The sequence below is a fragment of the Antedon mediterranea genome, chromosome 11 (assembly GCF_964355755.1).
Source record: "Antedon mediterranea chromosome 11, ecAntMedi1.1, whole genome shotgun sequence".
Lineage (NCBI taxonomy): Eukaryota > Metazoa > Echinodermata > Crinoidea > Comatulida > Antedonidae > Antedon > Antedon mediterranea.
The window spans coordinates 15,503,145-15,529,516 of record NC_092680.1 but is presented as its reverse complement, the minus strand read 5'-3'; the positions used below and the strand labels follow the sequence as shown (position 1 = coordinate 15,529,516).

Genomic DNA, 26,372 nt, shown 5'->3' with positions numbered 1-26,372 from the left:
CCTTTCCTTTATGATAGTTTTTGTTTGATATTCATTCCTCTTGTACACAAGAGTGTCACTCTTGTTTTAATACACTTAATATTATGACATGGGTCAAGATTGCTTATCAGTAACAGAAAAAAAAAACCCATACTGGTCATATCATGCTACAGTACTTAGCCAGACCTTGGTAACTATACTTACAGTCTGTTAGCTAACGAAGTCAACAAGCGTAGTTTAAGTCTGATTAGACCGCGTACAGTAAAGTAATTGTGGTGTCTAACTGGGCAAGTAATATTAAATCGGAGAATAGTAAGTATCACTTAGTATCCAGGGAGTAATCACACGATTTATGATGGCAAAAAAAATCATGATTAAAAAAATGCTCTTAAGCGATACCAAGCAAACACGGAATGTTTGAGTCAGTATAAACACATTGTTTATTCAACATATTTATTGTTTTGAAATTATGGAAATAATTAAAGTTGTTTTATAGATTGAATGCTTTTGTCAATTTTTATTGTCATGAACTAAATAATTGTTAATATACTGCATGTGACATTAATATTAATAAATGGCATGCTATATACTACTTTGTTACATTTTGGTTGACTGATGTGAAATGGCTCAAATAAATAGATATTGTATTCATCTTTAACCATTCATTAACTGTAGACTATCGTAGTTTAGTGATAATCTACCTGCTTAATCACAGTGTCCTCAGTACTGTAGGTAATGATTCTAAAAACCAAAACAATACGCATTTTTTATTCACGTGGCCATTTTGAAAACCATCTTGTTACAGTATTTGCAATGCAATACAGCTAGTGTGGTTGAAATAAAATTAACATTGAATGTACATAGTTTGATGAATACATATGCTGAATTTATGTAAAAATATGTTGCATTTTAAGATATTTTGTCACTCCTTCCATACATAAAAATCACAGCTAACGGATCAATAAAACTATTTTGTATTAAACATTATAAATCTTTATATTTAACTTTATCGTTAAACAGCGCTAAATTTTATTTTAATTTTGAAGTAGGTATGAAACATCACAGCCTGCAAATACTAGTCTGAAATATAACCCCACTATGTCTATATATGAAGTAGATGTTGCTTTAATTATAACGTACGAATGAATGCATAGTGAACGACCTAGATATACATTTGTATGAATGTTTAGCATATTGCACTAGCGCATACAGTATTAAAATATGCAGCACAGATAAAAGCCTTGATCGCACTGGACTAAATTTGGTCAAATTAACTGAATAATCGGCTAAAGTGACCAGGAAAAGTCTAATCCGAACACTGGCTAATCATAACCAAGTCCAATAGTTACTTTTACTGACCACTGCCTGCCCAGTAAAACTTAACATGGTCTCGGTAAAACTAAGCATGCAGCTAAAAGTTCAATCCGAAAGTGTGACTTATGTTAACACATGCGAGTCAATTTTGGTAAAATTGCGGTAAAACTAACTGCATGAAAAGTACGAATGATGGTAAAATTTTTCGATAAAACATTGGGTAAAGCTACCATGGTTTAAATTTATTCAAGTCCAGTGCGAAGAAGGCTTTAGAAGCTACAACATACATATGCGTATGCAACATTACTTTACAAGTTGGAACGTCTTGAACAGTTAATATTTATATTCATTCGTTTTGGAGTACAGGTAAAATGTTATCCTTTGTTCAAAATCAAAAGCTATTTTTGTTTTTTTTGTATTTATGATTTTATCGGGGAAAATAGATCTTTAATATTTGTATTTATAAACAACAACATTTTCAAACATCAATGCTAATTTTACACTAGTCGCCTACTGTTTATCACACTACAGTGATTTTATGAAATATTATAATGAAGATGATTGAAAGACATCCACTACATAATACATGGTTGAAGACAAATAATGATAATCTACACTTCTTTGTGTTCTGTATTAATACAGGTGGACGCAGACCTACTTAAAATGAAACGTTAAAAAAAATCATGAACAGATGGATGGGTATTATATGTATTATCATTCCAACAGTAACGTTTTCAACTTTTAATCCTGCCCTGGAAAATGCTATTTAAGTACAGAATATTGTCGGCAATTAGCCGCCTACTGGTTGTTTATCCTATAAAGCGTGTTTTATTTTTGCTATGTGTACAATCCATGAATTTTGCCATTTATTATATGAGAATTCCATATTGTAGAGCTTATTTGTTGAACCAAACTTTACTCGTAAATTATAATTTGTAAGACAATATTTAAAAACAAAACAATTTTTTTTATAAATACATGAATTCTGTTTTTTTGGCAATTGTGTTTTTCTTTGTGTCTTTTGCAATAGCCTCACAAGATCTTCTTTATTTTTGGTTTTACTAAAAAGGGTTAATATTACCAAATGTCAACTTTTCTGCTATCTACGGTAATCTAAATTTATGGCTCCTTTAATGTTTAACATCCAATGAAATTAGTTTGTTCAGAAGCCTTGGTGAGGTAAAAACAACATAACATCATACTGAAAACCACAAAATTCATTTTTTATAATATAATAATAAATATATAACTACAGCACATAATTTATACAATCAGAAAAAATACAATTTGGAAAGTTTTATGTATGGTTCAGGACATTAACCCTTTGAAGACGTGGTCCGTATCTCATACGTAATTTACTCTACGTCGAGGACCTTTGACCTAGGTTAAAAAATAGCAATTTTTCGGAAAGCCAAAATATTTCACATAATAATAAAACCAACAATTGCATACATTTCAAAAATTTGAGACTAGTCTTCGCCAACACTTTTTCTTTTAATTTTACCTGGTCCCTGCTGTATTTTTTTTATAACGTCTTAGATTTTAATTAATTAATTTTAAATTTTTTTCGTCATTTATATTATATTATATTATATTTTATTTCTGTTAAAGGAAAGTCTTTAAACAGTGATTAGGTTCGCTTTTGACAATCCTGGCTTTTTGTTTCATTTTGTATTTTTACGTATTCTGTTGTAATTGTAAAGAAATCAATAAATCATAAAAATGTATTTTGCATTTCTCCTAAACCTTTTAAAAATACCTTATTTAGCCTCAGTCACTTGGGGTAGAAACCTGGTGTCTTCAAGAGGTTAAAGGAATACTGTATGATGGATGCTAAAATAAAATTGTATGTTTATTTTGGGAAATGCATAACATTATAAGTTGTTCTTATTATCAATAAAAATAAAACATAAACATTAACTGCTTGTATGTCTACAAAATGCACATTTTCTTAAAGTAGAAAATAAACTACACATGTCCAGGGGCTAATTTAACAACACATTCAACATTTTTAACGATTTTAAAAAGAGATGATATATCATTTTAGCATGGAGGTAAAATTACCTCAATGATTTTAGTAGAGAAGAAAAAATGCAATCATTTCTATCACCATAGAGGGCAGCAGTAGAATAAAACATCGAATGGGGCATACTTCGCCAAATTAGTTTATATACTTGTGGGCCTACAGATTTAACATTTGTTGTGTGATAACAAGTTTTGTTAATAGTGAAAAGCTGTAAATCTGTGAAAACATCAAAATCAAATTGTGTCTATAGAGGGTGTACTGCACTAAATATTATTAGTTCAGAAATAGAACATTTACAGCCAGAGGATAATATGGTTGTCCTTTAATTAAGCATCCAGGATCCTTCCTAGCAATAAATTCAAACTTCTGTACTGCTGAGTGAGCACTGTAGCTTGATAAGCTACCGATTCAGTTTGATGTTTGTAAACAAAGCTACAGTAGCCTTTAAATTTCTTCTTCTTTAATCGATAAATATACTGCATACCTCAGATTCTTAATTACAGTCGTGTCAATCTAAACAAGATTTGGCAGTATTATAGCTGACAAGCTTTAATTACCATAACTATTCTATCAAAACCTTTTCTGAAATTGACTTTTGTACCCAATAATTTTGTAGTCAGAGTTACCATGCAAATAATAGTATGCTTAAAGACACTAGACCTACATGTTTTGACCTAATTTTATGTAAAAATAAATACTATATGGACTTATTGCGATATTTTTTTTTGTCTTTAAACATTGAAAAATGTTAAAAATTAAGTCGATTTTAGCGGCCCACTATAAATTCCAACATGCCTTGCGTGCCGATTGATATTTTAGTATCGTGATGTGATGCATGAAAGGGTAAACGCCATCATACAATAACCGTAACTTTTCAGTTTGTATTAACGGATTCTGTCAAAAAAGTCAAACGTCAGGCTAGGTCTATTATAGCTAGCGTACAATGTTTGTACATTACTGCTCTTTACCAGCTAGGCCTACAAAACTAAGCCTAACTAAGCTAGGCTTCTACAAGAGAACTTTTGACGTGAGCTACTTAAGTAGTGCATTGTTTTATCATAATTAACCTCAGAGCGCACACAAGAAATGACCTGGTTTAATGATTTTTAAGTTATTATAAGCAATATTTTTAGGAAAACGTCAAAAAATGCAGGTCAGTCTTTAAGATAATTTAGATTTTGACATTAAAATCAGAGTGAATTTGTAGAAGACACCAAAACCCTGGCAACTGTGTATTAAAAAAACTTTATATTATGTTGTTATACTTGTGCCTATAAGATTAACCCAGTGGGCAAAATATGTTGGATTGACGTTGGATCGGTACTTATGAGGCCGGAGAAAAACAATCATTTTCAGATTTCACCCTGATTTCAACATTGTATCAACATTAATACTATAGTGACATTGTATTGATGTCGGTAGATTAAGTTTAAATTGTCAGATTGTGAACATTGTATCAACCTTAAATAGTGATGTTGTTTTGACGATGGTAGATCGATCTTAAATTGTCAGACTTTTTACCTGATTTCAATGTTGTATCAACGTTAAATAGTGACGTATCAACAATGGTAATCGACAATAAATGGTTAGGCTTCAACCGGATTTTAACGTGTTGTATCAACGTTAAATAGTGACACTGTATCGACAGATGTCTGATTTTGTACCCGATTTCAATGTTAAATAGTGACGTTCGTTGTATTGACGACGGTAATCAACCTTAAATGGTCAGACTTCAACCGGATTTCAACATAGTGATGTTGTTTCAGCGATGACAGATCGTACAGCAAAGGTAGATCAACCTTAAGTTGTCGGAAACCAACTTGATTTCAACATAATTAATACAACGTTGAATAGGGACGTTGTATGGACAAGGTACAGTAGATCGACCATGAATGTTCACACTTCAACCTGATTTCAACGTTTTATCAATGTTAAAATAATGGTTGATCAATGTTGATATGCCCGCTGGGAAATTTTGTTGAAATACTTTTCCATAGATTTCCTTTCTTGGATTGAAAACCAAATGTTGTCATAACATATGCTATACTGTACATATCATTTGGTAAAAGTGATGCCTTAGGTGTGTCAGTAAACAACAGTGAATTTTATACTATACAGTTATCATGTTCGTTTCCGTCCCAATCTAATACTAGTAAATACTCATTAAACAACAAATTAAAACATATCAAATATTGGATGCCATGCAAAAAAATTATTTACTTAAAACTAATCTGTTACAATTTAGCAGATAAACAAAATGAACAATAAATTAAAATTTGTTGCATTTGTGAATCTGGTATAAGATTAGCTATTTAAATTTTTATTTTTTCATACTTAAAAGGCTGGGCAGACTGTAGAATCTGATTTTAAATATAAAGGTGGGAGATTAAATTTAAGGTTATTGTGGAATTTTACAGCTCAGCATAAAATACCTGTCAAATAGATAATTTTATTTGACATTACCATAGTAACAATATTAAATAGCATTTTTAATTAAAATATTATATTCATATTGCATTTTGTCATAACCCAAGCACAATAATGAAGTAAACATGTGCAATAATGACAGAATGAACAAGAAATTATGCAGCATCTAGACAGAAATTGTTGCTAACTAAATTGTATTCCATTTAAAATAAATTGCCATCTCTCTTCTCATATACATCAAATTTCAGTCTAATATTTATTGTCTTCAGAAGTTTGCTAGTTGTGTATTTTTGTAAATGAAATATTATCCAAATGATATTTAATAGGATGTATGTAGGATCTATGCATTTAAAAATTTTTTTTTAATTACCTTAAATGATAAATAAAGTTATTGATATTGTGACAAAATTGGTCTCCAATTTTAATAAACAATTCTAAAAAAATACCTAAAGTAGATAAATGAAAGACAACAATATTAAAATTCAATCAGAGCGCCTCCTATAAAGCGTGGTTCCCACTGGCAATGCAATGCAATGTAACCAACGCAACATAACATCTGCATGCCCGCATCTGCATGAAATAAAACTCTAGCTTAGTTGCGCACACTATTTTTTTTACACATGGATAAAAGTAAAAGTAAGAACAAGTAAAAAAGGCAAAGCCTACGAATACAAATATTTGTATAAATAAATATTTTATCATTAGGCATAATCTGTTGTAGTTTTCGAATATATCCTATCACGCCATCTGCCACCTGAATGATTCAAATTAGCCCGAGGGGCATTAAGAAAAAGCACACTCAATCATAACTGGACTAAAGACAAATGCCAGCAAGCATTAAGATGCAATTAAACTTGCTAGTATATTTTTGCTTTACAGAAAACAATCCATTTAGAATCATGACACTAACAAAAGCAAGGATAAGAACTAACCATGACCGAATAACATTTAAAGATTAAGTTTGCTAATGTAACTAGAGCAATTCATAGTACAGTGCTAAGTTCAGTGTACTTAATTTTTACAGAGTGTACTTAATGTCGCATATCAAAATGTGCCATAAGTACTTATTATTTCTGGTATACGGTAGGTCAATATTCTGTATGTATCTATTTATTCTGTAATGTACATATATCTCTATAATTTATGTGTATTTAAACAATAATGGGAATTATATAGTGTAGTGGTAAAATTTGTAAAAATCTATAGGAAAAACAATTTCCACTAAAGAGACTCTGGATATGATACCACTGTACAGAATGCCACTGGTGTATCAATCAATGAAATATTAAAATCTGTGTTGATTGTAAACACATTTCAATAAAGATCAAATTTATATCATATCCGTATCATATTTATGAATATACAAAGTCTCCGAAAATATATACAAATTAAATGCCCAACTTATACATTTTTAAAGGTAAGTTGAAATAAACGGTGTGTAAATGGATATACTGGTCTCAAACATGTGTATATAAAACGAACTAAACATTTCAGTCAAAAGTTTAAATGCTAGAATAATATTAAGCATGTAGTAATTGTGGTGTAGAAAAAAAAATAGGTTCATTCCAGGTGTGGTATAAGAAGAAGACAGTAAACTTAGGTTCATTCCAGGTGTGGTATAAGAAGAAGACAGTAAACTTAGGTTCATTCCAGGTGTGGTATAAAAAGAAGAGAGTAAACTTAGGTTCATTCCAGGTGTGGTATAAGAAGAAGACAGTAAACTTAGGTTCATTCCAGGTGTGGTATAAAAAGAAGACAGTAAACTTAGGTTCATTCCAGGTGTGGTATAAGAAGAAGACAGTAAACTTAGGTTCATTCCAGGTGTGGTATAAGAAGAAGACAGTAAACTTAGGTTCATTCCAGGTGTGGTATAAGAAGAAGAGAGTAAACTTAGGTTCATTCCAGGTGTGGTATAAGAAGAAGACAGTAAACTTAGGTTCATTCCAGGTGTGGTATAAGAAGAAGACAGTAAACTTAGGTTCATTACAAGTGTGGTATAAGAAGAAGACAGTAAACTTAGGTTCATTCCAGGTGTGGTATAAGAAGAAGACAGTAAACTTAGGTTCATTCCAGGTGTGGTATAAAAAGAAGACAGTAAACTTAGGTTCATTCCAGGTGTGGTATAAGAAGAAGACAGTAAACTTAGGTTCATTCCAGGTGTGGTATAAGAAGAAGAGAGTAAACTTAGGTTCATTCCAAGTGTGGTATAAGAAGAAGAGAGTAAACTTAGGTTTATCACAGGTGGACGTGGTATAAGAAAAAGAGAGTAAATGTAGGTTCATTCCAGGTGTGGTATAAGAAGAAGAGAGTAAATATAGGTTCATCACAAGTGTGGTATATGGAAAATATGTGAAAAACACACCGTCCAAAAATATGCTACTACTTTGGGAAAGAGCACCAGTGGTATAAACTCATAATTTAAGATGAGATGATTCAACCTTGCAGCTATAAATGTTAAAAACTTACATGTTGCATCTTCTGAATCATTTGTTACCATTACACTTTGGTTGAGTGAATCTTGTCGTGATGGAAGACGATTCATCTGCAAAATATACATATACAGTTAAGAACAGAATTTACCAGGTTACTAAATGATGGGCACCTAGCATACATTATTTCTAGTAATTGGTTATCCGCACTTGGCGGATAACCCCTTGTTATTGTCACGATCTTTTTTTTTTTTCTATGTTATTCTTCTTACAAAACTTTGTCATAAGATTGACCTGTAGCTGTAGCTGTGCAAGAAATTTCGTTATATGACGTTAGAGTCGCGCAGCGCAAGTTACGCGCGATTTTATTAATTTCAATGATTGATCATAGATTATAAACCAAAATTAATTTTGTATTGACACTTGGTGAAAATTTAAGTCATATCAAGAGCAAACTTTCTATGGATTGAAAATGGCATGTTTCACAAGAAGTTACGCACGCACGCACATTTAAAATTTCTAAATGCGCAAAATTAATTTCTAATTAACTTTCTACCCTGATCATGACATTTTAAGGATGTCAAAAATTCCCACGAGCGCGAAAAATTTTACGCGTAAGGTGCCCCACGAGCATGAAAATCATGTGTTTTTCTCTTGAATTATGATTTTACAGCCTTTCCTAGTCATTTAAAAAAAAAGATTGACGTCATTTCAAATTAAAATGATTTCATACGAACACATTGATTTAGACCTATTATTACCTATAAATTATGCCTAGTTTGAATCTATTATAGCTCCTCAGAATCATCCATGACCCCCAATTTTTTTTAAATTTAATATGTAGCAGATATGTTGTAGATATGAATTCATGCAGAATCTTTACCCCTCGGATGTCATGACGTCATCGTTTGGCCACACGAATGTAAATTATAGGATTTTTTACTCTTTTGTTATTGCTCATCACATTAAATAGAGCGCATCTCGCTTATACGTATTCCATTTCCCCCGATATTTTAATACTGTCTAGGTAAATCAACTATCTTTCGCATGAGTTAAAAATATTTTAATTTTAGTGACGTCATCATGTCTAAAAATATAAATAACATGGGTCACCTATTTTCATCTTTACAGTAAATTTTAATCTCGTCAGTATAAAAATTGATAATCATGATTAAAACGTTTTCTGGAAGCTCTAGTATTGTAGATACGAATTCATGTGAAATGGTATGGATATTATCATCAGTTTACTAGGCTAGTACTAGGCTAGCCTAGGCCTAGTCGTAAAACAGTTCCGGACCAACTTTAGGCCTCGTTTACTAGGCCTGGTGTCTTCACTATGTGGATTTTGGCAAAACTTTGAGGTAAGATTCATGATTTATAAAATGTAATACATTTTTAGATATAGTGATAACGTGTTTTATAGGCCTATCGGTGCAGTGTAAGCAACTTTTACGTTATTTGTTAATCTCACCGGGCAATATTTTTATATTGTGATGTCTTGCACAAAATCGCGAATATCTCGACTTTCTTGCTCTAAACTACGAAAAACTCGAAGAGGTTACTTTTATTCTACTATTACGATTTACATATTGTGATTTGAAAATCGTTCTTGGTACCATTGTAAAGCTAAAATCTTTATGATTATTTTAGTCTACATCAAATTGGGTTAAAAACGCTGGCGGTGGCAGTTTCTAACTGGAAAAACCTCTGGCAGTCAAAGTGTTAAATAGGCACTCTTTTACTTACTTCTAAATAGTTTTTGATCTCCTCTGCTCTTGACATAAATCTCAAAACTTCTGTTTGCAACAGTTCCCTTCTATGGCTTTTTGGTTCGCCTATAGACAAAAGAGATTATACATTAAACAATTCCATAATGTTTAATTCAAGTTCATTGCCAGAGCTATTCTTCTGGTTCTGTCTTATGTGACAGGGAAATAGCTGAGCATATTACATTTTCATGTTATGGCAAAAATAGCGGTTATATTAAATTTTAAGAAATATAAAATCCACTATAAAGTTGTAGTATAAAAGACTATAGCAATAAAAGAATCATAAAAATATTAAATCTTTATATCTTTTACATTTAGATTCTCACTTTGTAATATTGGTAATAGTTGGCCTAGTGCTTCTTCATATTTACTAAATGCTTCCTGGTACCTTTCTTGTTCATCCTGTAAAAAACATATATATATAATAGTGTTTATTGTACAGTAAATAACATATAAACACCATCATAAACTCATCTTGTACTAAGTTGCCGCCTTCAACAACCTGAAGGTTTTTGCAGCTGGATGTGTATGACAGTGGATGTGTGAACTAGTAGACAAGGTTAAAAAAAGTGTCATAACATAATATGTTGTGAGAATCCCTTAAGACCAACAATTTTTCAACACACTACAACTTTGAATATTCTTAAATTTTGCATATGGAGTATACTTTTGTTTTCTTAATACAGTATGTTGTGCATGGCTAAGAAAAGAAAGGGCTTTAAACCTGTCATATCTAACCAAATTCCGGAAGGCATTGTAAGGAAAAGTTTCAATTGGTAAGGCACCTTTTGATGTTTGACCATCATGATTTTCTCAACAATGGTTTGCTGAGACTTCTATTACAATACAGCATTTAAAAACATCTGTACATATCTGAACATGGGAGTTGTGATAGTACCTGCAACTAGTGAAAATCTAGCAGAATTCAGTATCCCTACATCCTCATTTGAGCTTTCTGACAATTTTACTATTACTATGTACACGATGAAATCAATTGTAAAATTCTTACAAATGTTTCAGCTTGGCATGTTGTATGCAATGCTGCTTTTAATTCAGGATATCCATTAGCTAACCCATCTAAAAAAGGAAAATCAAATTGTGTAAGTAAGTAAGAAACAGTACAATAATATTAGGATTTCTACATCTAAGTTTTTTTCAATTAACAATTATGATAGTTGGGCCCATTTGCGTTTTTGAGACTGTTTGGGAATATTGTCAGGTACAGTGCTGTATAGACATCAAATAATGATAGGGAAATCGGACTATCATGTGATAGGCTGGGGTCGAGTCTATCTGCACCATACTGATTGTATCTTTAGGCAAAATGCTTTACTTTTGTTGCCTCATCCTTTGAGTGTAAAGTTGTGTACATATAGTGCACGTTCAAGAACTTGGTATACTATTTGAAAAGAAACGGGATCTTCCAGTGTGCTGATCTGGGTAGGGGCTGCACTGCTGGCTGCCATGTTTTCGTATGAGGCCTAATCAAAATGTCCTTAGTTTCCAAGTACAGTAAGCTTGAAGATAATACCATTAATCTTCATTACTACTGTACTGAAACATTAATTATTTAACACTTTAAAAAGTGTGATCGTACCCAAAATAAATGTGGTTGAAGGCGCTTCTGGGGTGGACGGAGGATGTGCAGCTGACGGCTTGAAAGACTGTTTTAACTCTTCAGCTCTTTGCATATATTCTCGTACCTAAAAAAATAATTTGCAATTATTAAATTTAAAAACAGGCAAAGCCTTTTTTAACAAATCTTCTGACAGAGTGTTGACCCATTCAGCCAAGGAGACATATACTTGCTTTGAAGAACTAATAATTACATGGTATATGTTATAAAGTGCCCTCTATTGTTTGAGAGTAGTAAAAACCATTACATTTTTAGTAAGACTTGAGATGAAATGGCCAAATTGTAATAATAAAACTACATAAATCCTAACCTTTGATCTCAGGGCTTCTTTTTTGGTACGATTTTTTTCATCTATCAAAGAAATAAATTGGCAATTTATATTTGTCTTAAATATTTTGCAATGTTTTAATGTCTTTTTAGAAGGGTGACTTGTTAATGAAGATATGTAAGTGTACCGAATGATACCTTCTAAAGCATGTGTAAAAGTAATATCCATCGTCAACATACTTAAATTTATGTGTTACCATAATAATACAGCCATTATACAATAACCATACTACTATAATACCTACAGTGTATTGCAGGAAGAAAGTATTCAAGAGCTTGGCAATATAGGCTGGCAGCAGACTTGTAATCACCTTCTATATCTTTCTGTGCTGCTTCTGTTACAATTTTTTTCTAGAAAAAAGGTTAACTACAAATATTAATTTCAGAGTTCGACGAGATACTGTCCAAATTGGGAAAAACTTACAATGCTCCCCTTTAGTACAAAGTTTGGAGCAATTATTAAAACTATAATAAAAATGAATATAATAAAATACAAATAATGCATATATATTACTGTAAAAACATTAAATTGGGTCATTTAAAGGTACTATTTAGGGTTAATTATTAAAAAAAAGAGAAACAATGCACTACCATTGCTTAGCTAGACTTAGTTGTGTAGGCCTAGCTGGTAAAGAGCGGTAAAGAACATCATACGCGATGCATTCTGGTATTTATAGCAGGCAAATGTAGTGTATGACCTTAAATTAGGTAAAAAGAATGTAGGTCTACTGGCTTTAATAAAAAATTATTATTTTTTTTTTTATTTATTCAGGTTTATACAATAAAAAACATGCAGCCCGAAGGCTGAAATTGTTGATTTACAAAAATATATATATAAATATATGGAAACAGAAACATTAAAAAAAATACAAAAATTTATACAAAACAATTTATAATTTGTACATTGGCCCTTCTTTCTATTGATATAATAGCCTACACATTTTACTCACAGCACGTTCAATACATTGTGGAGATGGCATGTGTTCTATGTCAACAAATTTATGATCAAAGAATTCCTCAAAACTTATCCTCTGCTTCGGATCTCTCTGTAGAAGTCTAAACATCAAATCATGGCACTGATCGGATATTCTAATTGAGGACGGGATCTATCAGAAAAATAGAAAAGGTATTATTTGATTTGTTTGTATGCAGTACTGTATTAAATGTGTCTTTTATTGAATTTACTTTTAAATTGTTCAATCTTCAACAAAGTAGTATTCCATGTCAGATGTTTTCCCGAACGATTGTAAAATCAAAACGGTACAGGGTATGATGAACTAGCGTTCTTGTCACCAACTAGCCATCCATTCATAGATGTAATGATGTAGTAGTCTATGTGTTCAGCGACTATAGAATAAACATTACACTTCTGTACCAATGAATTTATTCATATAGCAATACATCCAATAGTAGAAAGACAATATCTATTTATTTTTTTTAATTTATTCAGGTTTATATAGTAAAAAACATGCAGCTCGAAGGTTGAAATTCAGTTCATAGAAACACATTGTTACAGTATTGTTACCTTACCTTAATAGGTTCATTACTTTTTATCTTGTCAGCTAATTCTGAAAACGTCTTGGATGCAAATGGTGCTTTACCAAATAGACATTCTAAAAAGGAACACAATCAAAAATACTGAAAATATCAATAAATAAAATACTAATAGTACACAATAGTGGGATTAAGGGGAGTCTATGTTGCCCTCTATTCAAGGTATTCAACTCACAATGAAGCAATTAAAAATAGCAAATTTCATAAATTGCATTTAGAATAATCAAATGTTTTATTTAAGAATAATAAATGTTTTTTTCTTTAATAATCTTGACAATTAATTGATTATAACAAAACAACATAGTTGTTGGTCAGATATTTTGCCCTACTCTGATGTAATTTGTACTTCATACTAAGTACATTGAGAATTTTAAAAAATTTGCAAGTGATTCTCGGGTGGGACTCAAACCCACGACCTCCAGATCACTAGCCAAGTATTCTCAATGTACTTACAAAACATCTGACCAATTACTCAACACCCTGACGCAAAGCTACTCCACAGTAGTTACAAAACAATTACAACAAAGGCGTTGACGTTGCACAACGGTCAGTAGGCATTCCCAGCGGTGTTAGTAAGTAAGTAAGTAATATTTATTGCTTTCCAAATACAGTACAAATAAATAAAACAGTATAATGTAAATGAAATAAAAAGAGAAACAATTAAATATAAAAATACAAGACTAGACAAGAAAATAAGCATGGAAAGCAGGGGATGGCCCTTTAAGCCCAGAGGCTTGTTTCCAAAGGGGTCCCCAACATAATAAAATAATATTACAAAAATTATACAAAAATATGGATCTATTATTATTTTATACAGTATTACAAATTAATTTAATTACATGTTAGATTTATGCTGAATTCTGATAATCATTGTGGGCTTTTTTATGTAATTACCCAGCTTCATGCGTTCATGGACTCGCACAAATTTCAACATCTACTTCGTGATCTAATCAGTCACATCAAAAACGACTGTTTCCACTTCGTGAACCCAGGTTCAATGTAGTTCATTTTGTAATAAAATTACAAATAAATCATTTAAATAAATTTAGATTTGTATTTTACCGTAATTTTAATATAACAAAAACTTTGTGAACATCTACAATAACAGAGAACGGTGTCAATATAGTAAATAGCGCCACCAAAAATCTAAATATAGTTAGATTAACAAATTAAAAAAAATCAAGGGCGCGAAATGAATTGTTATAATGATTGATTGACGGTACCACCTACACTCCAAACAAAATTTTGGATTCAGATTTTGAATAATATTGAGAGGTTACAAAAATGAAATCCGTCGATTCAAGGAGGAATCTCATCCCTGAAAAGCTGTTTTTCCAGCACCTCACATCCGTTTACAGACAACAAATACTTACCAAAAAGAATGACACCAACTGACCATAAGTCAACCTTAGCATCATATGTAGCATTTATAATAATTTCTGGTGCCATGTAAAGTGGAGATCCCCTGAGACTTTCACTGTTTATCTGTATTTCAACATACTGTGCAAAACCAAAATCTTCAATACAAAAATAACAGCTTTGAATTATTTCATTAGTTTTTTCATTGATCCGTTATCTACAACTCATCAACTTCTAGATTTTGTAATAAAAATAAACGGTTCACGGTTTACTTTAGAAACTATGACTGTTTAAAAAAAGACAAAATTTTGAAAATGTGTTATCTATATATAAATTTACGTAAGGGCAAAATTCGGTAAATCACGCCTTACTTTTAGAATTTTTACTCGATGGTATGTAAAGTTGGTTCGTACTTTCGGTACTGATTTTAACCACCTGATGTAACCCTGTTTACTAATTAAATTGAGTTAGATAATTAGTTATTGACGATTAAAACGAATTTAGGTTCAACGATTTGCCCCAGATAGGGGTGTTTTCCGATCGTGGTATACACTGTCTAATGGATGTCCATCTTGAAAAATACCCGCCACAAAAATGCGAGGAGGCTTCGCATTTTCCTATCTCCTCCTACGATAATTGTTTTTAATAGCTGAAAACCGGTTGAACAGCTCGAGTACAGTATCATAATGTTGAAGACAGGCCGATTTTCTTAAAAAAATACTATTTTGATAGATTTAATATACGTTTATACAAATGTATTGATTTGCGATGAATGGAACATTCCAATCTCTGTGTCGTTCCACAAGTGTCTATTCCCTCAGGCGTCGTAAAGGAAAGTACTGTACTCATAACAGAAATTCGATCCATTATTTTTTTCAATCTGTGCTGCAGAGGTTGGATATAATTTTTTTTAAACGGATAATGAGCTAGCGTTTTCAGTCGCCGTAATTTAATATTTATTACCGATTAAATCGAATTTATGATTTGCCCCGAATAGAGGTGGTTTTCACAAACTGTTTAACATTATATATAAACATACGTCGTAGTGTATCGTTACATGTACTGTACTATTTCAATCGACTACGACGGTGATAGTTTCAACAAAGTATTACATCGCAATGTTTTACTGTGTTTAGTGGTATATTATTTGTAAAACATGTTAATTAATATTTCGTTACAAAATAAAGAATATATTTAAAAATTGTTCCTCTTTGCACCCATCCTCTTCCCCATCTCTCAACCATAATGTTACATACAAAACACAAATTAAGTTTGTTTAAATTTGACTTAAACAATTGGTCTCATTTTGTGACAACTTTCTCTTTCGGAAGTAATTCCCAGTGTGCTAATTTTAGTTGAGTACATAAATCACAGTGTCTATTTAATCGTTCCTGTAAACGACATATATTATTGTCCTGCATTATTGTACATTTGAAATCGCCAGTTTTTTAACGCTGAAATTACTGTGTATTCGAGAACCATCTGTGGGTACGACCTAGATGGTACGCGAGCGAAGCGAGCGTACCATCTAGTTTTTTAAATTTGTTATTTTAAATTGTGTAATGTACTACTGTTAGTTGTTCACGGCCTTGTAGAAGAACACCTTTATGGTGACACAAGCTTTTCCGTGTTAAAATAAAGTATTTATTATTATTATTATTAGCCTTATCGATGCATGATCCGTTATCTACAACTCATCAACTTCTAGATTTTGTAATAAAAATAAACGGTTCACGGTTTACTTTAGAAACTATGACTGTTTAAAAAAAGACAAAATTTTGAAAATTTGTTATTTCTTAAATTTGTTATTTTTAAATGTGTAATGTACTACTGTTAGTTGATCACGGCCTTGTAGAAGAACACCTTTATGGTGACACAAGCTTTTCCGTGTTAAAATAAAGTATTTATATATTATTATTATTATATTGTACCAGAATAGAATTTCGTAATTAGGGTAAGAGTAAAAGAAAAATATGGTGTGTCAAATAGCTGCAGAGATTCGGCCGAAGATGTAACCTTTCCAATGATATACACATTTATAGATTTATAAATAGTTTAAACTGAATTATAGATGAGGGCGTATCAATTTGATCTCTGGTGCGCGTGCGTACAACTGAGGACTAGTTGTGTTCCAACCGTACCACGCCGAGAATGTTAAAGGGTCGTTATCCGATCGAGTTAAAGAACAATACCATGAAAGCCCCAGTGGTCTAATGGTTAGGGCAACTGCATATCAAGCAGACGGTCCGAGTTCGAGTCTCGGTTGGGGCGACTTTTTCTCATTCTCACAGATTTCCTCATCTTTATCGTTTCAAAAATTAATTAAATAATTTTCAGTGTATCACCGGGCGGTTTGGAATTTATTTCTATGCCTGTTGTGTTTATAGATTTATAAATAGCGATACATATATATTTCTAGTGTATTTAATAATGATTAATTTTGATTTTGTTTCAATGCATTAAACCCCTCCAGCTATCGATGCAATTGGTCTAGTCTAGCAGGCTAGAACATGGCTACTTACACAAAATGTTAGGACTTTTTCTCATTCTCACAGATTTCCTCATCTTTATCGTTTCGAATTAATTAATTTCATTATATCATCGGGTGGTTTAGAATGCATATTCTGTGGCTGTTGTGTTTATTTATATTATCATTTAATATGATTGTCTAGTTCAATCAACTTTAAAAAACTTGATAAATAGCAACAAAAATGCATATTAACAACCATGGTTTGGGCGAAATTGTCTCTCAGCCCATGTGGGCCGAATCATCCATACAGCTTACCTGCAACCTTTAACACCGGATCATATGAGTTGGAAAGTAGCAGATTTTGAGGTTTCAAATCCATATGAGATATATTTTGTGAATGTAAAAACTGCAAAGCACTAGCTGATGTAAAAAGAAAAAAAAAATGTATTAAAATAATTTGTCACACCAACCATTAATAAATCTTTAAAAATATTTCATGAGTTAGCCTGTGGCTTGCAGCCTAACTGAGCTATATTATATTGTACAGAGGTCTGGACACTTTGTGTCAAGTGATGCCACCAAACGGCGCTGTTGTTCGTCTGTCCACAACGGTTAATTCCTTATCTAAGACTAGTTCGACCACCAAAAGCGCCTGTGCCTTAACCTCTGGGCCAATTGACTCGACATAAACATTGTGTTTTAAACAATGTGTGTACCACTATTAAGTATAGTTACAGAATGTATGCCTAGTAATTTAACATATGGATAAGTGTTTGGTCAACATAACATGACCAATTATTTCTTTGTAAATAATTCATGATTAGGAAAATCCAGAAAATATAGCTAGGTAATGCTATATGATGGATTATAAAGATGGTGTCTGCAAATTAAGCAACCATTAGAATCTACCTAAATACTTCTTTATATAATTAGTACAAATTATTTTTAATGTTGCTATAGTTTTTATTGATTTAAAATTAAATTAGGCTACATAGATAATATTGTAGACTAATTTTCAATGTGCATAAACTCTAAATGATTCATTCTCAATCTAACTTTTACCTAATTGTTGCAAAAATCGTCGAACAACTCGTTCAGGAAGTGCTCTTTTCGTTGCTAAAAACTTTGATAAATCTCCCCCACTGCAGTAATCCATTATCAGGTAGATGTAATGCCCATCCCACTGGAAAGAAAAGTAAGCTTATAAAGACAACAAGTTCCCAATGGTTGCAATATGTTTTAGTATGTTGTAAGTCCAGTGAAGTATAGTAATGTTTTATTATTAAGAGGTCGAATTAAATTTACTAATTACAATCCCTGATAAAAAAAGTATTTATTTTTATTAATTTAATTTTATTTGTTTTATTAAATTTATGACTTAAAGCAAATGTAGGCAAGGGTTATCAATAGTGAATTCTTATCAGATAGTGTGGTAATCCCCCTGATACAAGGGCTATTTTGTGAACTAAGCCCCTACTCATCCCGAATGATGAACTGGGTTCTTTAAAGTGCACACATGTTTAACTGTGTACACCGGACCTACGGTTTATAGTCCTTATCAGGGAATACTTGTTCCACAACCAAAACTAGGAGTGAGGCAGTGTCGAAATCAGCTAATATTATGAGCTTTTTAGGTACAGTAAACAGCGGCCCCTGCCTTAATTTCTCCGCCATATAACTTATTCATTTGTATACTAATCTACGCCCAGTATCGCATGTCGGGGACCGGACGGGTAGGGTTTTATAAAATGTTATCAAGTACATCCTAACATCACATTAAATGTTATTTTCTAAATATTTAATTGTATGTCGTTTTGTGAATTTTTAAATCAAAAAATTAAGTCAAAATACTGATCAGGTTTATTTTGAAACTGTTATGGAGAATGAAAACAACATTTTTGCTCCTTAAAAACAGGACCATATGTAACAGGTGCATATCTGCACCCGGTAGGTTTAAATCCTATGTATAAATATGTTTTTAAATAAATAAATAAACAATAGTTTAACTTGCCTCTGGAAAAATATAATGATACTGTAAGTTAAAATTATTACTATAGAGCATGTTAATTACATGTGCTTGATATCATTTTATATCATAAAACAATACTGGGCAATACCACACACAGTAGATTTATGACCGAAAATGGTGGTTGTTAATGTTGCCTCTGGAATATAGTGTGCCTCTAGTAAAAATTATTTTTTTGTAGAAATATATAAAATGATATGTTTAATTCTCACCTGAAAGTCAATTAAGTTTACAATGTGGTCATGCTTTACTTTCTTTAATATTTCAATCTCTGTTAACAAGTTTTCTGTAGAGGACTTGGACAGGCTCTTTTTTAGGACACATTTTACTGCTACGACTTCTCTGTGTGCCACCTGGAAAAGTAAATATAGGCCTATATTAATGATTATGTAATTTATAATCTATTTTAGTAACCTTGTCAATTGTATGACCCACTATACGACTCCCGGAAGAACTGCGTCATGGGTGTTCCCTTTAAAAAAAAATTCCTGATGTAATAAAACCTAGTAGAAAGTATGTCACATCAATAATTGATGGTGCGTCACTTTACCACTAAAAATATCATTAAAAACATGGTCACAGTGCGTCAAAATGGGTGTGTCATGGTCACCTAAAGGTAGGTCACATTTTCATACACAGTTGCGTCATGGCATTCAAAGGTATGACGCACATCGGACTAATGAGGCACCTCTCCCGGGGGTTGTATTTGGTCATGCAATTGAAAAGTGCATAGGTATTACCAGCAGAGCAGGCTAGGTTGATTGGCTGGTTGGCATAGATATTGGTACGTCATGGTTCAGGGATTGGGTGGTAGTGGGTTCGGATTAGGCCAAGTTGAGCCGTCGCCCAGGAAAACATTACTTTCTATGAAATGCCAACTGCTATCTTTCGCCGATGCTAGGCTAGTTTCTTTTTAATAGAAAATTCTATTCATAGGATATATCGATGTACCTATATATTTAAAAGTTAATATCACGGTTTTTTTAGTCTATTAATATTATAAATATTGCAATTAAAGAAATAAATTTAAAAAATCTGACTCATAGTTTCCAAAATATATGGTCTAAACAACCGCCGAAAACGATTGTTTGACCGGCGGTTCAACTTGTCGGTGCGCGGTGGCCAAACCTGTCATAATGACGTAGGTTCGACACCAGGAGGACTCACTTTACGGTCCTACTAAACACCACCAGATACCAACTAGAGCAATAAATCCTACCACCAGAGAGCAGCCACCTGTTTGGAATTTATTATTAAGGGTATATTGCAAATTTCAAAGCTTAATTCTTTCAGAAACTGATAAAATTGAAGTTTAAAGTTGAATTTCTCGCCGTCGTATTCCAGAACCGAATGCGTTTGATAAACATTATAGCAACGAAACGAACGCATTCATCCGTGTCTCTTGTGTATTGTATTCAACAGTCAACTATGAGGCGCTACCGATGCTTTTTTGTTACTTTAGTCAGTCACATAAATTACACCAATCGATTGCGCGATTAGTCTTTCTTTTGACATTATGTTTTTATCATTATGTTTTTATCATGTTTTGTATGTCAAAATCGGTAACGATAACATAACAAATAGCATACCATACGATAACATTTTTTTTGCACATTAATTTTAATTATTTCCCTTTGTCATCATTTTCGTATACTCTGGGTGCTGTAGGAATGGTTATTATATTATTATAAATTCAATCTCTCTTATGGCATTAAGAGCTTGGCAATTAAATAAAAAATGTTGTATATTTTCTATTTCACCACTCTGACATATAGTGCAGTGGCCAGATATTTCTTTAGACATAAAATACACGGTAATATCAAGTTAAAACTTCTGTTTTATTTTCTCTTTCCACATTCCTATTCTATAATGAGTTTACTCTATTTTAACATACGATTATGCACTTGTCAATTGTATGACCCACTATACGACCCCCGGGAGAGGTGCGTCATTTACAAATAATTACTGACACAGGGGTGCGTCAAAAAACCTAGATGGTACGTCACATCAATAAACAAGGTGTGTCAATGTCCGTCACTTTACCACCCACCATATCATAAACAACATGGTCACAGTGCGTCAAAATGGGTGCGTCATGGTCACCTAAAGGTAAGTCACCTTTTTGATGCACGGGTGCGTCATGGTATTCAAAAGTATGACGCACATCGGACAAATGACGCACCTCTCCCGGGGGTCGTATAGTGGGTCATACAATTGACAAGTGCATTACCATCACTGACAAAATGTAGTTGGCATTAAGTTTTATTTATTTTTAATAAATGTTATAGTGTACAGAAACGAATTTCTGATTTTAATTGACCAAATAAATTCATCGGTAGCGCCTCATAGTTGACCGTTGAATACAATACACGTCACAAGAGACACGGATGAATGCGTTCGTTTCGTTGCTATAATGTTTATCAAACGCATTCGGTTCTGGAATACGACGGCGAGAAATTCAACTTTAAACTTCAATTTTATCAGTTTCTGAAAGACTTAAGCTTTGAAATTTGCAATATACCCTTAATAATCAATTCCAAACAGGTGGTTGCTCTCTGGTGGTAGGATTTATCGCTCTAGGCCTAGGCCCCTAGTAGGTATCTGGTGGTGTTTAGTAGGACCCCTCACTTTATAGTATAGTAGTAGGCCCTTGCTTGGCCTACATTTTAGGCCCTAGCCTAGTAGTAGGCCTAGGCCTATATGTTTTATGTTTCTATCCAGTATCATCACAAGGACAAAGAAAGGCTATGGCAGCTTTACATTTTTTGGCTAGCTTGCCTTGGCCCAGCTATGAAATCTGTCTGGCGGAGCCGAGCGAGCTGATGGAAATAATGAGTGAAAATGTGCACTCTGGCTGGTGGGCCTGTGAAGTGCCACTGGCAATGACTGTACATATATCCAAGGCATATACCTACAATCTGCAATGAATATGCATGAAAACAATAATTTATAATGAATCACCTTTCTAAAACCTTTATAAACCGTTGCATATGTGCCACTTCCCAACTTGTCAGTTAAAACAAACCCTTTTAACGTAGGAACTGTCAACAGACCTCCTGCAGCCAGCGCCATGTTTCGCAAATTCACAAATGGAAATACCAGTAATACGATTTTGGCGTGTGATGGCGCTAAATATGATTGGATTCTTTGATAAAACAAGAAATATTTCTTACAAAAAACGCCGCGTAACTTTTTGACTGGACAGTCTTCATTAATCTAATATAATAGGTCGGCCAATCAAAACGCAAGTGAACAATTGGGACTTTACTTGTGATTTATGTCATTGGCCTGTCAGCACAGTCGTTTCTTTCTAGAATTAAACGCACAAACTTGTATTGGGTATAATTTATGTTTATGTGGTTATTACTATCGCATTTAGGTATTGATAATAATAATAATATGGCTTTTGAATATATAATTACTGTCTGTAGAATAACATTTATACATTTTCGGTTCGCGATGAAAAGTTATATGAATGGATTTGTAATAGGTATTTATAATAATAGTATCATGGGTTGTATTATTGATAAGCTATCACCAAATCGCGTTATACCATTATTTCTCAGGGTTTTTTGCACCATTGATCAATACCAAACGCGTATCGGTATTATAGTTTTTAATGAATCATTACATTAATAAAAATACCCAATTAAATCAATCGCGTCAGTCCAATTCCGACTTATGTTTCGATCACATAGTTCTGTGTCTACACTGTCCCAACTAGTTTTAAAAAAAAAGTGTGATGTGCCCAAATATGGTAAGTGATATGCCCGAATATCGTAGTGGACATCGTCATGTCTATATAATATGGGCACATCATATTTAGTTTGATAGTATAGACAGAGCTTAAGGATTATATTTAAAAAATGTTTTCTTACATTTTGAAAAAAAGTATTTATTTGTTTATAAGCCCAATTTTCCAGTCTTAATTTTACATTTTGAAAAAAAATATTTTATTTGTTGATAAGCCCAATTATGCAGTCTTATTTTACATTTTGAACAAAAGTATTTATTTGTTGATAAGCCCAATTTTGCAGTCTTATTTTACATTTTAAACGAAAGTATTTATTTGTTGATAAGCCGAATTTCCAGTTTAATAATAATGACCCCTTCCACAGTGCTTATACCATATATATTTTACATGATATTGACCGTGGGTTCTTTACGCCTCTGATGCATTTGTTTTTATTGTACCTTTTTAATAAATTATTATATGTTTAGGCCTAATCACACCCAATTTAATGAAACGGTCAGATTCCGATTTCAATTGAACGAAAGTAGTACTGTATTTATTATTCATTGATAAGCCAAGGGTTCCATGGCGTTAGCTGATATCTTGAGCATTTGACTCATGTGTCAACCTGTAACACAAATCATTCTTCAAAATCTAAAGAAAAAGAACCTCACACGTCTTTTTTGTGAGTGATACACTATGGATATGCCCACGGAAATAATATGTGGACATTGCAAACAATCATAGGCCTACAGTAACAAACATAACATGGCTAATAAGCATAACATTCAGACTTGTTTGTTTTCTAGTGGATTTTTATTTACTTTAGCATGTAGAATAAAACTAGTAACAGTGGCTATATTAATAATTATACTGATTATCCTTGATGTTATCGCGTCTAATAATAAAATATTTTGTTGATAAGCCCAATTTTTCAGCCTTGATTTTACATTTTGAATGAAAGTATTTATTTGTTGATAAGCCCAATTTTGCAGTCTTAATAATAACCCTTCCACAGTGCATTTTACATGATATTGACCGAGGGTTTTTACGCCTCTATAGCCACTGATCAATACCACAATTAATGTACTTTTTTAAATGAATATTGAAATGTTTCAACATACCCAATTAAAAAAAACGGTCCGTTTTCGAGTTCAATCTTTTAGAGAGGTTGGAGTTTCATTTTGAACGAAAGTATTTATTTGATTGATAAGCCAAATTTCTAGTCCTAATGATTTGAGATTCAACGGGTTTTGCTTTCAATTGTATAATAACAGCCACATGTTAAGGAATATGAATCTCTTTATGATTTTAATATGGTTCGAAATGATATTACACAACAACGATTAGGCAGCAACTGTGCAAGAGTCCAACTAATAAAATGAAAACGGAATGATCAATTAATTGAACATTTACAGCATAAGGCCCATACACTAGGACGATAACGATCGACGATAAATAGACAAATGTGCATTTTTAATACATAAACCAAAAGAAATATAAACAATTCCTTTGATGAAAATTATATTTTCACACGTCCAATCAAATGACGTCATGATTAGTAAGACCAATAATATCGTGACAATACAGCGATTTTATTGTTTTTATTTATCATGACATCATTTGATTGGAATTTGAAAAACATTATTTTTATCAAAGGCAGCATAAATGATTATCCTATAGGTCTAGAACGAAAACCTTTCTAATTTCTTTTGGTTTATGTAAAAAAAATGCATGCTATATATTTATCATCCGTCGTTATCGTCATAGGGTAATTGGGCCTTTATACAAAAAAAAATAAATTGATTACGAAGTTACATGTCATTTTCACCTATCACCAAAAAACTAACCTTTTCAACACTAATTGTTACGAAGCCAATTTATATTATATAGGCCTATTTCATTAAAACTGAACTTTACGGTAAATGAAGAGTAAGTATCAGTTAATATGAATAATATAACTAGTAGGTCTATGAAGTTGCGTCCAGACACAGAACTGTGACATTACTATCATAAATGTTGAAACCACTTATAAAACCTTTTTTTAAAGAAAATATAATTGTGTTAGGAGAAGGCTAATAAACAAATAGATAATGTACAAACCTTTTTCTGGATTAATTAATGGAGCAGGCGTTCCTAATAATCTGCTGCTGCTACCTAGACTGATTGTTCACCTTCTGACGATAATTGATTGGACCCCCCACGGCATCTGATAACCAACAAACAATTTACCAGGACTGTTTCAATGATTTAATATCTGACGGCGTATTATTATAACATTGGCCTAGATTGACAGTCAAAAGAAAGTTATTGTAAATACCTCCCTTTATGTTGACAGAGCCAAAATAAAGTTTTGACCATTATCGAATGATTATTTGACAGTGACTTATTATAATACCGGCCTGGTTGACAGCAAAAACGAAGTTATTATTTATTGAACAAGATTTTACAGATTTCCGTCTACATCTCAATAATACTGTATTATCAGCAAAGGCTTTCATATAGACTCTCTTCCCCCATAGACGTTTTTTGGGTCCAGCAGCTACCTATAAATTATAGTCGAGTTTCCAAATTCCCAAACCTGTCAGCCTTAGATACTAAAGCTACCGCTATGAAACAGCTTATTAATTAATGTGTCCTCCTGGGACATAGCTGGCTAGAGCCGCGGCGCGAAAAAAATACAGTGTAGCCATACAATACAATGTAGGCTAAGCATAAACCTTTTATTTGGCAACCAACAATAATAAACACACTTATTTTTCGTCAGCACAAAACGACCGTCTGTCATGAGATAAGCATTTTTTTTTAATTGGTGCTAACAGGTATTATACGAATTATACTATTTATATAGGAAATTCACAATTATATTTTTTGAGTTATTTTCTTTTAAAAACAATCAATTTTACACACAAAAATACTATTATATTAGTAGACATAGGCCTTAGATACCCGATTAACGTTATTGTAAGCCATTGCAAATCAGTAAGTTCAAAATAAAGAGTAGCACAAGCGGTATTCCGGAAAGTTTTTGTATAATCCTTTTTGTAATACAGAATCTTTGAATTATTTCACAATACTTTCGCTCTACCAAATCAAAAAGCATTTGGCCTAGGCATATTCCATATCCATGAAATCGTTCAGCAGAGAGGCTCACCGTATAATCCTAAAACAACTATATAGCTAACCTGATGAGAGTATGTAGTTGTAGTAATAGACGGGAATGTTATTTGAAAAGAATAACAACAACTTAGGCCTATAAGAAAATTTGAAAAAAGAATACGGGGTTGTATTATTTTCATAGCGCTTAAACATAGAAATCAAAT

General features: G+C 32.4%; 1 protein-coding gene across 1 annotated transcript in view; it reads right to left on the bottom strand.

Annotated features, from left to right (window-relative positions):
- Nucleotides 1-19,654, bottom strand: part of LOC140062227 (serine/threonine-protein kinase ULK3-like) — a 42,744-nt gene extending 23,090 nt beyond the window's left edge. The window contains exons 1-13 of the mRNA XM_072108338.1: nucleotides 19,529-19,654; nucleotides 18,353-18,473; nucleotides 17,606-17,710; nucleotides 14,835-14,978; nucleotides 13,438-13,520; nucleotides 12,858-13,013; nucleotides 12,153-12,258; nucleotides 11,891-11,931; nucleotides 11,542-11,647; nucleotides 10,954-11,021; nucleotides 10,271-10,346; nucleotides 9,922-10,010; nucleotides 8,213-8,288 (exon numbers count right to left, since the gene is read on the bottom strand). Of these exons, the coding sequence (XP_071964439.1) occupies nucleotides 8,213-8,288; nucleotides 9,922-10,010; nucleotides 10,271-10,346; nucleotides 10,954-11,021; nucleotides 11,542-11,647; nucleotides 11,891-11,931; nucleotides 12,153-12,258; nucleotides 12,858-13,013; nucleotides 13,438-13,520; nucleotides 14,835-14,978; nucleotides 17,606-17,710; nucleotides 18,353-18,446 (1,144 nt within the window). The 5' untranslated portion in view covers nucleotides 18,447-18,473; nucleotides 19,529-19,654. The remainder of the gene's footprint in view (nucleotides 1-8,212; nucleotides 8,289-9,921; nucleotides 10,011-10,270; nucleotides 10,347-10,953; nucleotides 11,022-11,541; nucleotides 11,648-11,890; nucleotides 11,932-12,152; nucleotides 12,259-12,857; nucleotides 13,014-13,437; nucleotides 13,521-14,834; nucleotides 14,979-17,605; nucleotides 17,711-18,352; nucleotides 18,474-19,528) is intronic.
- Between the last annotated feature and the right edge of the window lie 6,718 nt (nucleotides 19,655-26,372).